Raw genomic sequence first — 12,717 nt, 5'->3', positions numbered from 1 at the left:
TTCACGCACCCGGAAGTGCCGATTGTTGTGGAATTCCTGATGACATGACAATTCAAACGTTCAAAAAATACTACTAGGGAACCCATAAAGGTGGGTGTTTTTCAAGTCATATTTTGAACGTTAGTTGAATTTTTAGAGTTCAACGTTTTCCTCCATACTTGTAGATAAATTGAACGAATGTTGACTTGGAAATATCACGCTGCTCCTGCACGTCTCTGTCCCTCTATTGCCTTAATAATGACAATGTTATCCTTTTATTCCATGTAAAATGTATGTGTTCGGTTAAAATTACGTTGGGTCTTTCACAGCCATCTGAGGAAGTCGCTCAAGAACCAACAATCATGGTTAGTATGTTTTGTTTTAAATTCAAAGCAATCGATTGAATTATACTGACACATTCTTACATTTAAAGCTGTGATGGATCATATTTTTGCAAACTCGTTTGGTTAATATATGATCATAAATTAAATGTACCATTAAAAGCCATGCATAATAAGAAAATAATGTATGTATAACTCATCTGTTACTGCTATTAAACTTTGCTGAAACACACCTTCACGGTTTTTTTTTCTAAAGTTTCGTGAAATGGAAACTTATAATGACTTTTTGTAAAAAAAAAAACGTTTAGCACGGCAGAGTAAAGGTCAAATCTACTGCCCAACAAGAGGAGGAGAAGAAGAAGGAGCGTGAGAGGAAACTAAAGATATATGTGGCTGCCAGGGATGCCTGTTTTTCAAAGGTACTGTGACACCTTTGAAATCTTTTATATTTACTTTTCAATATTGTGGAAAATTAGGCCAAAACTGCTTGAAGCACTAAAAAACCTCTGTGCTATCACACATTAAAATTGTGCAGGTTAAATGATGTAAAATGAAAAAAAAACAAGTGTCTTTGAGCTTTAAGGAGTGTAAAATCATAAGATGAAATTAATCTTTCAAATATTTTACTTTGATCATAGTTATTTGATGGTTTATAGTTCAATAAAGTGTGCGTAAAATAGAATACATTCAGTTATTCTCAGCATTTTGGGGTTGAAAAGCAATGAAACTGCAGTCATTAAGCAGTTAAAGGAACAATGGAATCCTTCAAGATTCATTGTGTATTTTCAATGTTTTTATTGTGCTGCTTTTATTCTTTGTAAGACGTCCTTTGGTGTCTTCAAAGGCGCCATCAAATAAAATGAAATCTTTTATTTTTTATTATTCTCATTCCAAGAATTATAGTATGTTGAAGTTGAGATGTCTTTATTAAGATAAATTATTTTCTTGTTTTAAGATTATACTACTATTACTAATAATATAAAAAGAACATCATATTTACTTATTATAACTAGTATTATTTATATTGCTAATGTTTACAAAACCTTTCATGAAAATCGTATGATTTATTATTTATTAAATTAATTTACAAAAATGAGAAAACTGGGACTAAAACATAAATAATGAGATACATATTAATAATATTTATATTATATACATGTTTTTATTATCGACCTAAGTTCACTGTTTCAGTTTCAGTTTATTTATTTAAAAGGACAATGTCCAGTTACATTAAAAATATCACTTTTGTGACATTTACGATGATATCTTGATAACCTTTCACTGTTTGTCACATTACATGTTTGATGCAAAAGAGGAAAGATGGGATCATGGATGATGAAGCCCTCACTATTAGCCAGCAGCTGCTCTCTTCTAATCCTGACTTTGCAACTCTCTGGAATTTCAGAAGAGAAATCCTGATGCACCAAGAGACTGTGAAGTTAGTTCCTTAAATTTCTGATTGAAAAAAATGTTTTGTATGTGTGTGTATACAAACCAATTCAATCTTTATTTATTTCAGAAATGAAGATGAAGTACAAAAGCTATACGAAGCTGAGCTTTCATTCCTGGAGTCGTGCCTCAAAGTGAACCCAAAGTCGTACGGCAGCTGGCATCATCGAAGTTGGGTTTCAGCACGCCTTCCCCGACCAGACTGGGCGAGAGAGTTGAGTCTCTGTGATCGATGTCTCAACCTGGATGACCGCAACTGTGAGTGATGAAGAACAGTGAATATGATGACACCTGTTTAACAATGTTTTCATCCTCCACCCCATCAGTCCATTGTTGGGATTACAGGCGGATGGTTGTGAAAGTTTCGAAGGTGCCTGTGACTCAGGAGCTGCAGTTCACCGACCGTCTGATCAGTTCCAACTTTTCCAACTACTCCAGTTGGCATTACAGGAGCACCTTATTGCCTCTTCTACACCCAGAATCTCCAGAGTCCCCCTCATTCTCAAATGGATCTCCCACAGCCTCGCCTCCTCCTTCCCCTCCTAACCAATCACATCGCGTGTGTGAAGAGCAGCTTTTAAAAGGTAAACTTTTTGGCGTCTTTGGCTCTTTAAATAAAATTGCATAAGTGCCTTATGGAAGTATATCAGTGTCATCTGAGTATTGAATGGTTGAATTAACATTTCAAATGTAGAAACTTTTTTTATTGAATTGAATTTAATGCCCATAATTTATTTAATTATTTTTCTTTCTGAATAATTCTTCAAAATTATTGATTTTGTTCTTCGAGTTTGATATCCTTATTTCAGTAATATATTTTTTTATTTGCCTTTTTATTTGCCTATTTAATATATAAAATGTTGTCATTTTTATGGAATATGGAAATAACAAAAGAGATTAATTTCTATCATTAAAAATGTTCAAGCATTCAATATTCTGAGGGCATTATGTACTTTTATATTCGAGACCCTAAGGATACTTCATATTTACGTATATTTAAGATGTTGATTTACAATGTAAATACAATTCATGTGATAGAGAATGTCATAAATAACGTTATAAAAACCAGGTTGGATGAGTTCAGATCCATTTTTCATTACTAATGTTTGTATTCTTTTGAAGCATGTGACCTCGTGGCTGTGTTCTCTGATGTGACTTGAAAGCATTTAGAGTGTTTTGGGCTTTCAAATTGTCTGCTGATTTTCTTTTCTCTTTTCGTTAATTAGCATGGATGAATGCGCTGAGGAAAATTTATAATTTGAATAGATGAATGATGATGAATACAAACATTTACTTTGCATTTCAGTTCAATGCCACATTTTGGAGAAAAGCCGAGGGCGTGTGTCAGTACAATTGAATTCTGATTAAATGTCGGTGTTATATTCATGGACCAACCTTCAGATAAAAATAGGCCGAATAAAATGGCATGATTGGCAAAAAAGCCAACCTTAAGTGCATGAAAAATGCATCTCTTCATCATTAAGGCTGAATTAGCAGGAGCTCTGGACTTGTTTTTCAACATGATGGTCTCATAGTTTACAGGTTTATTTTTTATTTTAAATAAATTTGACCGAAACAGTGTATTTATATACATTAAATCAAGTGAACAAGATTGTAATTGAAAGTGTATTGGAAAGAATCTGTAAATATGTACACGATGCATATCTGGGTACAGGTATAACGATACAATATATTGTGATACTGCAGAAACAAGGATATATTTGTAGTATTGTTTGACTACTTGACTGGTGTTGCAGAATTTATAGACCACGTGACTCTTGATGAAGTTACAATTGCTTTTATTTGTATCGAAACAAAAATGTGTCTAAACGTCAGAGTCAGAGTCTACTGAATCCTCTCGTCTTCTGTCATCGCCGGGATCTTGTGGGATTTCATTGGTCCTTTAGCTATGGAGGTTGTAAAGCATTCTTCCATCTAGTGGCCGGCAGTTTAATTGCAACACAAAACTGAACAAAAGCTGTGAATATTTGCATGTTAATAAAAAATTGTCTTTGTTTCAGAATACGAGCTGGTCCAGAATGCCTTCTTCACGGACCCCAATGATCAGAGCGCTTGGTTTTATTATCGCTGGTTGCTCGGCAGAGGTAAGTACACCTGTCACGGTGTCCCCTGTGTCAAACCTTTGTACATAATTCTGGAGATCTTCACGGTGTATTGATTTTTGTCCTCGACAGCTCAACGTGAGGAGATGATTAGTTGTGTGTACGTCAGTCGTGATGATGGAAGAGTTGCTGTCGCATTTTCCAGACCTGTCAATGTGAGTTTTCGCAACTGCGACTTATCCGATCATGTAACGAGTGAATGTAAACACACTCATCCTTTTTATTTATTATTATTTCCTTTAAATATTTTTCAACCTTTGTGTTTAATCATATTCTTTAGACTTTAAACTTTCTTTTATTGTCATTGCACAGAAAACACAACAACACAACGCAACAAAATTGGCAACACAATTTTGTTGCTTGGCAAAGTCAATTCGTTACTGTAGTTAATTCCTACTGGGAACTACTGTGACAAAATTATAAAGTATTTGATATATATACCTATGTTGAGCAGCATAAAGGAACTTCTCAGAATCTACTATAGGTTTGAGAGGGTAATATTAATGTCAGTGTGTCCAAAATATAACTAAATCAAAACACTCCCTAGTTAGATTTCTTAACCAACAAATACAAAAACTTAATGTTTTCAGTATTTATGCAATTGTTTGCAAATAAAGTTCTAAATAAAAGTATTTATATCTACAGCCAGACTGACTGTTACTTAGCGTCAACAGTTAGCATTTGGTAAAAAGCTTGTTTTACAATTAATAAGTGGTTAATAATAGAGATTATGGGCCGCAAAAAATCTACTCAAGGGGCGCAAATGCTCCCCTTACCCTGGCCGTACCTGAGATGAACAAATAACAAAATGAATAGAACTTAAGTTACTATGAGTAACTACTATTTCTTGAGTTGTGAAGTAGGATCACACAAAAAATAAAAAATATTTTTTGGTAAAGTATTGTATTTAAATAGATGTATATCTAAACTTTGAGTTTTTATTTATATTGACCTTAGTTGGCAGCAGGGGAAGTCAGATCATTGTCAGTTATCAGTTCAGTGGCAGATGTTTTTTTCCATCTACCAAATATTTTCATTTAGGAACAAAACAGTGGTTGTCTCTGACTCTGTGTATTTCTGTGGTTTCCAGGTGCCGACCACTGGCCTGTTGTTGCTGCTGGACGGTCAGCCACAGAAAGTGCAGTGGAGGAGCTTCCACCCACAGTTCAAACACAGTCCCATCTGGATATCCTTTGTTTGACCAGGTTATGATACCAATGCATCTGATTGAACAGTGATCAGGGTCACAGGTCATTGACTGAAAGACTCATTTGTATGGGCATTTATGTTTCAGCGATAGAGACGTGCATGTTTGAGATGCCTTAATCAATGGACTGGAATGGAATGCGACTCTTTTATCAGCCTCCGGAATTAAAGTGTGCGCTGTCATGCGTCCTCGATCAATTTTTTTGGCACGGAAGGGCCGTCACAACTTTTAAAAGATGGCTCAAGCGGATAAGAATCTTTTGGCAGCACTTGAAATTCCCATCACTGTTGTCAAAGCATGTTTTTTGACTTTGACCCAGAGGTTGTAGATGTGTAGGTTGTAGGTTGTAGAGGAAGTAGATTGAAGAAATTATTCCGTGCCATACAAAACAAGTGTTTGATGCTACTTTACTTTACATATGTTGAACAGTTACCTTGATTTTGAAGCAACAGACGCTGTTTTTATAGTTAAATAAAACAAAATTAAGGTCTGCAATAATCCAGATTATAATCTGAACCTCAACAGAAGGCCCTGATGGATGAACTCTATGTTTGTATATGTGTAACTATTACACATCTATACAAGCTTCTTCCTCACATTTTCTATTACTCTTGTCTTAACTTTGTTTTCTTTCAGTTTTTTTTTAACCCTTAACAAATAGTCAAATATGTGATCTTCCGGCGGGATTGATCAGTGACATCACGACTGAGCATGATCTGTCAGTGCACTGGTGTGAGAAACACACACACAAGGACTGGGCTCTTTACGCAGGTAACACTCTTTCAAAAACATTCCTTGTTATTTTCAAGTTTATTTAGGACATCTCACTCGCCCACAGGCCGCAGTGAGAGTTGGTGTCGCGACACTGCCACTGGACAAGAGCTTTTCAAGTATGACCCAACATGCATCGATACGACGCTTTCAGTTTCTTGATCTAAACTCTCCTCTCGTAAACAGAAGTGAACTGTCAGTGGAAAAGACTTCAGTGTTGCAGTCGGAGCTGCAGTCTTGTCAGCAGCTTCAGGAACTGGAGCAACTCAATAAGTGTAAGTTCTGCTGAACTCTGTATTTCAAGACACTTGTTATTTAAAATACTATTTAAAAGAAGTGATCCTGAAGAGTCATTCTATAAAACCAGTGCCATTTCCACCTTGCATGAAACTTTATTTTTTGTGGGAAGACAAATACCTTGCATGTAAATAAATCCCGGCATTAACATTTTTTAATATTATCCTATAATGATTGTCATCCCAGTGCCATTTATCATAGAGCTGATGATTTCCATCTTTACCACCATGTAACAAGAAAACTGATATCAGAATCAGAATCAGAAACTTTTATTGCCAGTGTTGTAAACACATCATAGGAATTTAACTGGTGGCAGATTTAAATATATTGATGCATTTATTTCAAAATATTCAATGGTTGTTAAACTATCCTACCTTTTAATATTTTTACCTCTTTGGTTAGTTAATAAGATGCAGTTTATTAAAAGAAAAAAACTAGTGTTAAAAAAAGTGTTAAGGGTGGTCAACTTCTCCTCAGACCGCAGCAACACTAGAAAACGTTTACAAAAATCAACTAGCTAAACTAACAACAATAAAAAAAACAATCAAAGTAATCAACAAGCTAAACTAGCAACATTTAAAGACATTTAAAAAAATAATGTTTTTGTAATAATAAACATCTATAATTAATAATAAAGTTAATCAAGTTTTAATTTTCAACTTTCGTTGTTTTTGATAAAAATGACACTTAAATTAACCGCTTTGATAATTTTAAAATACATTTCTACACATTTTGAGAGCTCATGAAAGAGACATAAAAGGCACAGATTCAGTAAAACGACTCAGCTAGTAAGTCAAGTTGTCATTGAATATGCCCTTGACCCTCTCTTGTGTCTCTGCCAGGGTGTTTACTGACCATCATCCTCCTGATGAGGGCACTAGACCCTCTCGGATATGAAAAGGAAACTCTTGCGCATTTCCAAACGCTCAAAGTGAGTGCAGCCCACATTCAAAATACTTGATCTGGAGAGATGGTGCATGTTTCTCCTCTCGTGGTCTCTCACAGGAAGTGGATCTGATGCGCTCAGCGTATTACAGCGACCTGTGCAGCAAGTTCATGATTGAAAACACCATTCTGAAAATGGAGTACGCTGAAGTTCGTGTGTTCAGTATTTCGATGAAGGTTTGTGTGACGTAATGTGATGGTGTTTGGCAGCGGAGGGGTCAAGCCATTTCTTCATCTGTGTACCCTCTCAGAACCTGACCCATCTGTGCCACCTGGACCAGCTGGTAGTGGTTACCCACATCAATCTGTCTTCTAACCAGCTGCGACGCCTCCCCCCTCAATTTGCCATGTTGCAGTGCCTGCAGGTTATAAATATGCAATTTGTATTTCAATTATCAGCCCCATCTGGGTTGTTTATGGTTGCTTTTAAAATTTGTATCTGGCACCTCTGCAGGTCTTGGAGGCTGAAGACAACTGCATTGAAACTGTGGAGGGGGTCTATGAGTTGCCCAAGCTGGAGGAAGTCCTGCTAAAGAACAACAGTATCCTGAGTAATTTTATTTTGCTGGTAAAAAGATACTTTTATGAAACAAGTCTTGTTCTACAAGTCGACATTCTCAAGATGCCAATTCTCTTTCAAATGCTCAAATCAGAAATTCCGCAAGTGGCAAACTTTAGTTGGTTCTTTGAGATTGATGACCTTTCTAAGCTAGGCTAGCTAAATTAACAAAACCAAAACATTTTAAACTATTGCAAAGCTAAGCTAGCAAAACTTTAAAAAATGTAAAGTTATGGAGTAGTTAAGTTAGTTACACTTGCTGTCTAAAAAATGTAAGTTGCCGAGTAACTAAGCTAGCAGCACTTAATTTTTTTTAAAGAACTCGACTAGCTAAGCTAAATAGAAGTGAATAGATAAGGTCATGAAAGGAGTCTTTTACAAAAGGTCAACATTCTAATGATCTAAATACCCCTTCATTTGCTTGAACTGGGATGAACTTTCTATTAAATCCGTGAACTCTGCTCACTGAATGAAACTTAATTGAGAGGGAAGAGAGAGAGACATCCTGCCTTGCATTATGCTGCCGTTGTGTGTCTCCGTTTCAAATGTTCTCCCTAATTAAGAGAGTCAGCGAGTATTTCAGTTCACTCTCTCACTGCACACACTCTCCCAGAACATAGTCTATAGAAAATTGCGGCCTTTTATTACTCGGATTATGACATTTAGTGACAAGTTTGGTGGGTGTCATCTACTCTAGATGAGGTGTACACCTCAAATTTCAATTATAGTTTCTGGGAGTGGTTTTTGGATTTGGTAATTTCACGGTGTTCAGCTGCTCTCTGAGGATGGAGGAAATAATTAGCCACTTTTTTATCAAAAGAAGTCAGAAAGGCTTGACATTAATGTTTTTATTCACTCAGGGCTTTCATTAGTGTTTAGAGCTTTTTTTAGCTGCATTATTAAAATCATCTTAGAAACTATATATTTATGGTATACAGTGGTCCCTCGCCACAGCACGGTTCATCTTCTGTGGTCTCGAATTTTTTTTTTTTCACACTACTGAATTTTTTTTGCCTTTTGTTCATACACTGCAGATAAACTTCCAACACAATTGAATAACTTGAAGGGAAGAAACTAATTACATTACCAATTATACCAACAAAACAGTGAACTCCCATGATGCCTTTCTGCACACGGCTGATTGGTCACTACAACAATGTATTTCAAGTCTACCTCTATGTTGTAATGTCAAAAGTAATCGACAGCTGTTATTGGTTGGCTGGGCGGCAAAGCATTATGGCAGCTGTTCAGGTCCCTGTAGTTGAGAGGGTTATTGAGAGGGATGACACCTCGTATGCAATATTGAGCTTGCAATTAAAATTAGATGTTGTTAAATAAATGTTGTTTTAATCAAGTCTAAAATTTAAATGGTCACCACATCACAGATTTTGTTTATTGCAAGGGGCATGGATTCGGAAAGTTTCCCATGCAATAAACGAAGAACCACTGTAGTTTATTGTAACAACTTAATTTATTTATTTTTGTCTTTTCTAGTGTTTAATTCAAATCAATCCATTACGACATAATAATGGCTTCACTTCCTCCAGCCAGCTGTAATCACCCCCTGCTTTGTTTATACAACAAGTCCCTTGGAGGTGGGGTGGTGACTCCCAGGATTGATGATGTGCGGTGATGTACCTAGAAACCTTTCAAATGACCTGTGAAAGATGAAGGTCACTGATGGAAGAGACAGAAATTTTGTTGACATTTTCCACAAGATGGTCGAGGGAGTCTGTCGTGCTGCTAAATCGAAGGCTTTTAGAGGGAGCCACTTTCTAGTTTCAGTTGGCATCTGGTCACCTTGTTCTTGAGGTTATCCAGGTGTTTTCAGCAGAGAGGAGAAGCAAGAAGGTGACACAAAAATGTGAATAGAGAAATAAAATAAATCGGCAAAAGCTTGACTGAGGGGATTCACACTTGAAAATGTTTTTGTTTTTTTATCAATAGCGAAAGATGAGACAGTCCTAATTATTTTTTCGTCTTAATTGTCTCACTGCAGACACGCAACTGATTTTGGCAAGTTAAAAAAAAACAACACTACCCCACACTAACAAGACTCTGTGATTTGTCTCAGCTGAAGCGCTAAAAAGTCAAGGCAGACAGCGTTTGACTGAGCCGACGACTTCATTAAGAGAACATCTTCGAGTCTCCTTCATGCTTTACTTCCCCTGCTGTGTTTAACGGCACTAATGAGCTTGGCACGCTCGTGATGTCATCGAGTGGCTTTAATAAATGTATATATATATGCTTAAACTGTCTGTGCAGCAGCAGATTAACTGGCTCTTGCTAATTTTGTGCGAGAGGTCGCTGCCAGAAATATTTTTGTTGTTTATTCACAATTCCACCGCAATTGATTTAATGCACAAAAGTCGCTCTCGTGCTCTGGCAAGTTTCTCTCGACAAACAAAGACTTGTTTGTTTTTAGCATGGCATCGTGCCGGTTACTGCTCTATAAATCTTTCTTCAACATGGAATGGGAATTCTGACTAATGGTTTCCTCCTAGAAAAAGGATAGAATATTTGTTGTCTTTGGGAGAAGATGTTCCTCGTGTGTATTCTTAGAATGTTGGTTTGGTGCTTGATAGAAGTTTCTCTTTGGCTAACTAGCGGTGATGGGTTTATGAGGCTTCATCAAACAGTTGAACGACACTAGATGTCACTCTCTGCTTTATAATCTCTGGCTCTGATCTACTAATACAATGAAACCTGGTATAGTTTTTAAACAGAGAGTGACATCTAGTGGTGTTTCAAAATTAAGACACTGTATCATGATACCTCATCAACTGTTTTATGAAGCCTCAACAATACATCACTACATTGAATACAAGACACACTATTGAAAAAGTAATGCTGGATTATAAAAAGTCATTCTGGATTGTTGTATCATGTGACTTGTAGTAGGTGTGGGTGGAAACGTGTGTTCCTTTTGCTATTTTTGGTATAGGCCTGAATATTTTTTTGCCACAAAATTGTCTTTAACAGTATTTAATTCCCGGTCCATGAGTTTTGACATCAAGTAAAAATTGTGGAAATCTGATATAGCAACAACTTTTAAAGCGATGTGTGCCTTAAGCTTTCCATCCTTTAACTACTTCTGGACATTTATTTCATTTTTTTTTACTTTGTTATGGATCTGATTTAAAATCAAGCAAACACATAGGAAAGTAAGAGAGTAATTTGAGTGTATATTTGTTTTATATCAGTATTTTTAAAGTACAGTACAGTAAGAAGAATGTTTACAACGAAGGCATCTTCAGGCATGTTTAAAGGACACACTAAGCAACAAAAGAGTCAATAATTTGACAAACATTGCAGTTTTCTGGGTGAAGCGAATGGTTCAACAGCTGGTGACCCAGTTTTATATCAGCTCCGACCCGGGTCCTGCTCTCATGCTGAGTTTCCCTCGAGCTCCAACTCCTGTCACGTTCCCTCGTCTGCCAGATCCAGTCCAGGGTTGACGGACTCGTGTTGAGTTCAGTCAAAGAGCAGTGGTCGTGTGTTATTAATAATAATAATAATAAATAAATGAAACATTACACATAATTCTAAGATGAACAACAATTTCTAACTAAAATAATAACCATTAGTATGACAACTTTTTAAAACGATGCACACACTACAGAAGTACCCAAAAGGGGAGAAAAGAATGAATTGAAATAGTTCATTCCTTTTTTTTAAAGAGCTGACAGCGTTTGCCGCCTGACCGCAGTCATGCTTTCTTTTGAGGATTTCCTGGTTAAATGTAGGTCACTGTTTTCGTCGCCTTTGATTTTTATAGATGCATTCTGTTCGTTACTCTGGAAAACTGAAGTCTTGAAAACTTGAAAATAATAATAATAATAATAATGATAATGTCTTATTTGATTCAATCGCCTCAGAGATGAATAGAAGAAGGCTACTCGCTTAATAGATGGATGGATGGATGTGACCCTGCTACGGGAATCAGAGATAGAATATAAAGAATGTCCTGAGAAGGCTTATATTTAACACTTGTATTATCCCAGGGTCAGGATGACCCAGAGGCCTGAGAACAAAAGTGTTTGAGGTATCCCTTCTCTTGTCTCTGGATCAAGGTGAACACCCTCCACCACTGCATTTTTATTTGTGAAAACCAGAGAGGTCGTTCACCTTGACCCTTAGACAACTTAAGGAGTACCTCAAACACATTTGTTTTCAGACCTCCGGGTCACTTTGACCCAGAGTCAACCAAAAGGTAAGATATTAAGACAAATAAAATGCATGAATTACTTTTTAATGATTTTAAAATTCTTCCCTATTCGGTAAGAAACCTTTAATTTTTCTTTTTAATATCTTAAAATGAGAGGTTTTTTAAACTTGTCAGGTGAATGAAATGAAAAATGTTCCTCATAACTCAAGAGTGTTTATCGATGTTTATTCATTAACCCAAACGCCTCTCAGACATATCATCTCTGGCTGTCCTGCGGCCGCTGTTCTCCTGCCCCAAGCTGAAGCGCCTGGATCTCCGCGGTAACCCCGTCACTCAGACCGCCGACGTCGAGTCGCAGCTTTCCAAACTCCTGCCCTCCGTCACCGACCTCCTGCTCTGATCGCCGCCACACCGTCCCGTCACTCACCTGTCATTCACCTGTCACTCACAACCATGTGTTTATCCGTCAGGAGAGAAATGGCTGGACCGTGTCTGAAGAATCATGTCAAGTCAGTGTTAAGGGAGTCAATGAATGCATGATGAAGAGAATGCAACGTACACTGGTGTTTTTAAATGTCTCACTGAAGTAAGTCACAATGTATCAAATCAAATTAAGAGAAAACTTGAACACAAGTGCATTTTAAAAAGCTCGAAGAGATTAACGGAGCAACATTTCAAAGCAACACGAAGCCTTCAGTGTGAAGATCTTTAAAGCAACATTTCTTCACAATGTGCCATGAAGAAGTCTTAAGTGGTCGTAATGTCAAAGTGTGTGTCATCACAAATAAAAACTAATGCAATCTACTTTTTGTCCTGCACGTGTGACTGTTCATCCACCGTCTGAGCCCCGCCCACAGAGAACCACTCCTGGATGACCA

The 12,717-nt window shown here is 36.9% G+C and overlaps 1 protein-coding gene across 1 annotated transcript; it reads left to right on the top strand.

The window, feature by feature from the left end:
- Positions 1 to 12,643, top strand: rabggta (Rab geranylgeranyltransferase subunit alpha). Its single transcript, XM_087785231.1, has 17 exons — positions 1 to 90; positions 309 to 344; positions 629 to 739; positions 1,634 to 1,758; positions 1,840 to 2,027; positions 2,096 to 2,353; positions 3,791 to 3,874; positions 3,965 to 4,047; positions 4,983 to 5,082; positions 5,769 to 5,870; positions 5,938 to 5,989; positions 6,057 to 6,145; positions 7,010 to 7,098; positions 7,173 to 7,289; positions 7,364 to 7,477; positions 7,567 to 7,654; positions 12,091 to 12,643. Exons 2-17 carry the CDS (start codon positions 342 to 344, stop codon positions 12,237 to 12,239), a joined length of 1,752 nt encoding a protein of 583 aa, XP_087641357.1. The 5' UTR covers positions 1 to 90; positions 309 to 341; the 3' UTR covers positions 12,240 to 12,643.
- The last annotated feature ends 74 nt before the right edge of the window (positions 12,644 to 12,717 follow it).

This window comes from Callionymus lyra, chromosome 2 (assembly GCF_982586985.1).
Source record: "Callionymus lyra chromosome 2, fCalLyr1.hap1.1, whole genome shotgun sequence".
In the NCBI taxonomy this organism is placed as follows: domain Eukaryota; kingdom Metazoa; phylum Chordata; class Actinopteri; order Syngnathiformes; family Callionymidae; genus Callionymus; species Callionymus lyra.
Note: the sequence above shows the minus strand (reverse complement) of the source record. Positions and strands in the feature narration are given on the sequence as shown.

Bases quoted from the DNA above. Each gene is read 5' to 3' on its own strand.
- rabggta (XM_087785231.1), top strand. The intron at 3,875-3,964 runs GTAAGTACACCT...TGTCCTCGACAG, and splicing joins TCGCTGGTTGCTCGGCAGAG to CTCAACGTGAGGAGATGATT. The intron at 5,871-5,937 runs GTAACACTCTTT...ACTCGCCCACAG, and splicing joins GGACTGGGCTCTTTACGCAG to GCCGCAGTGAGAGTTGGTGT.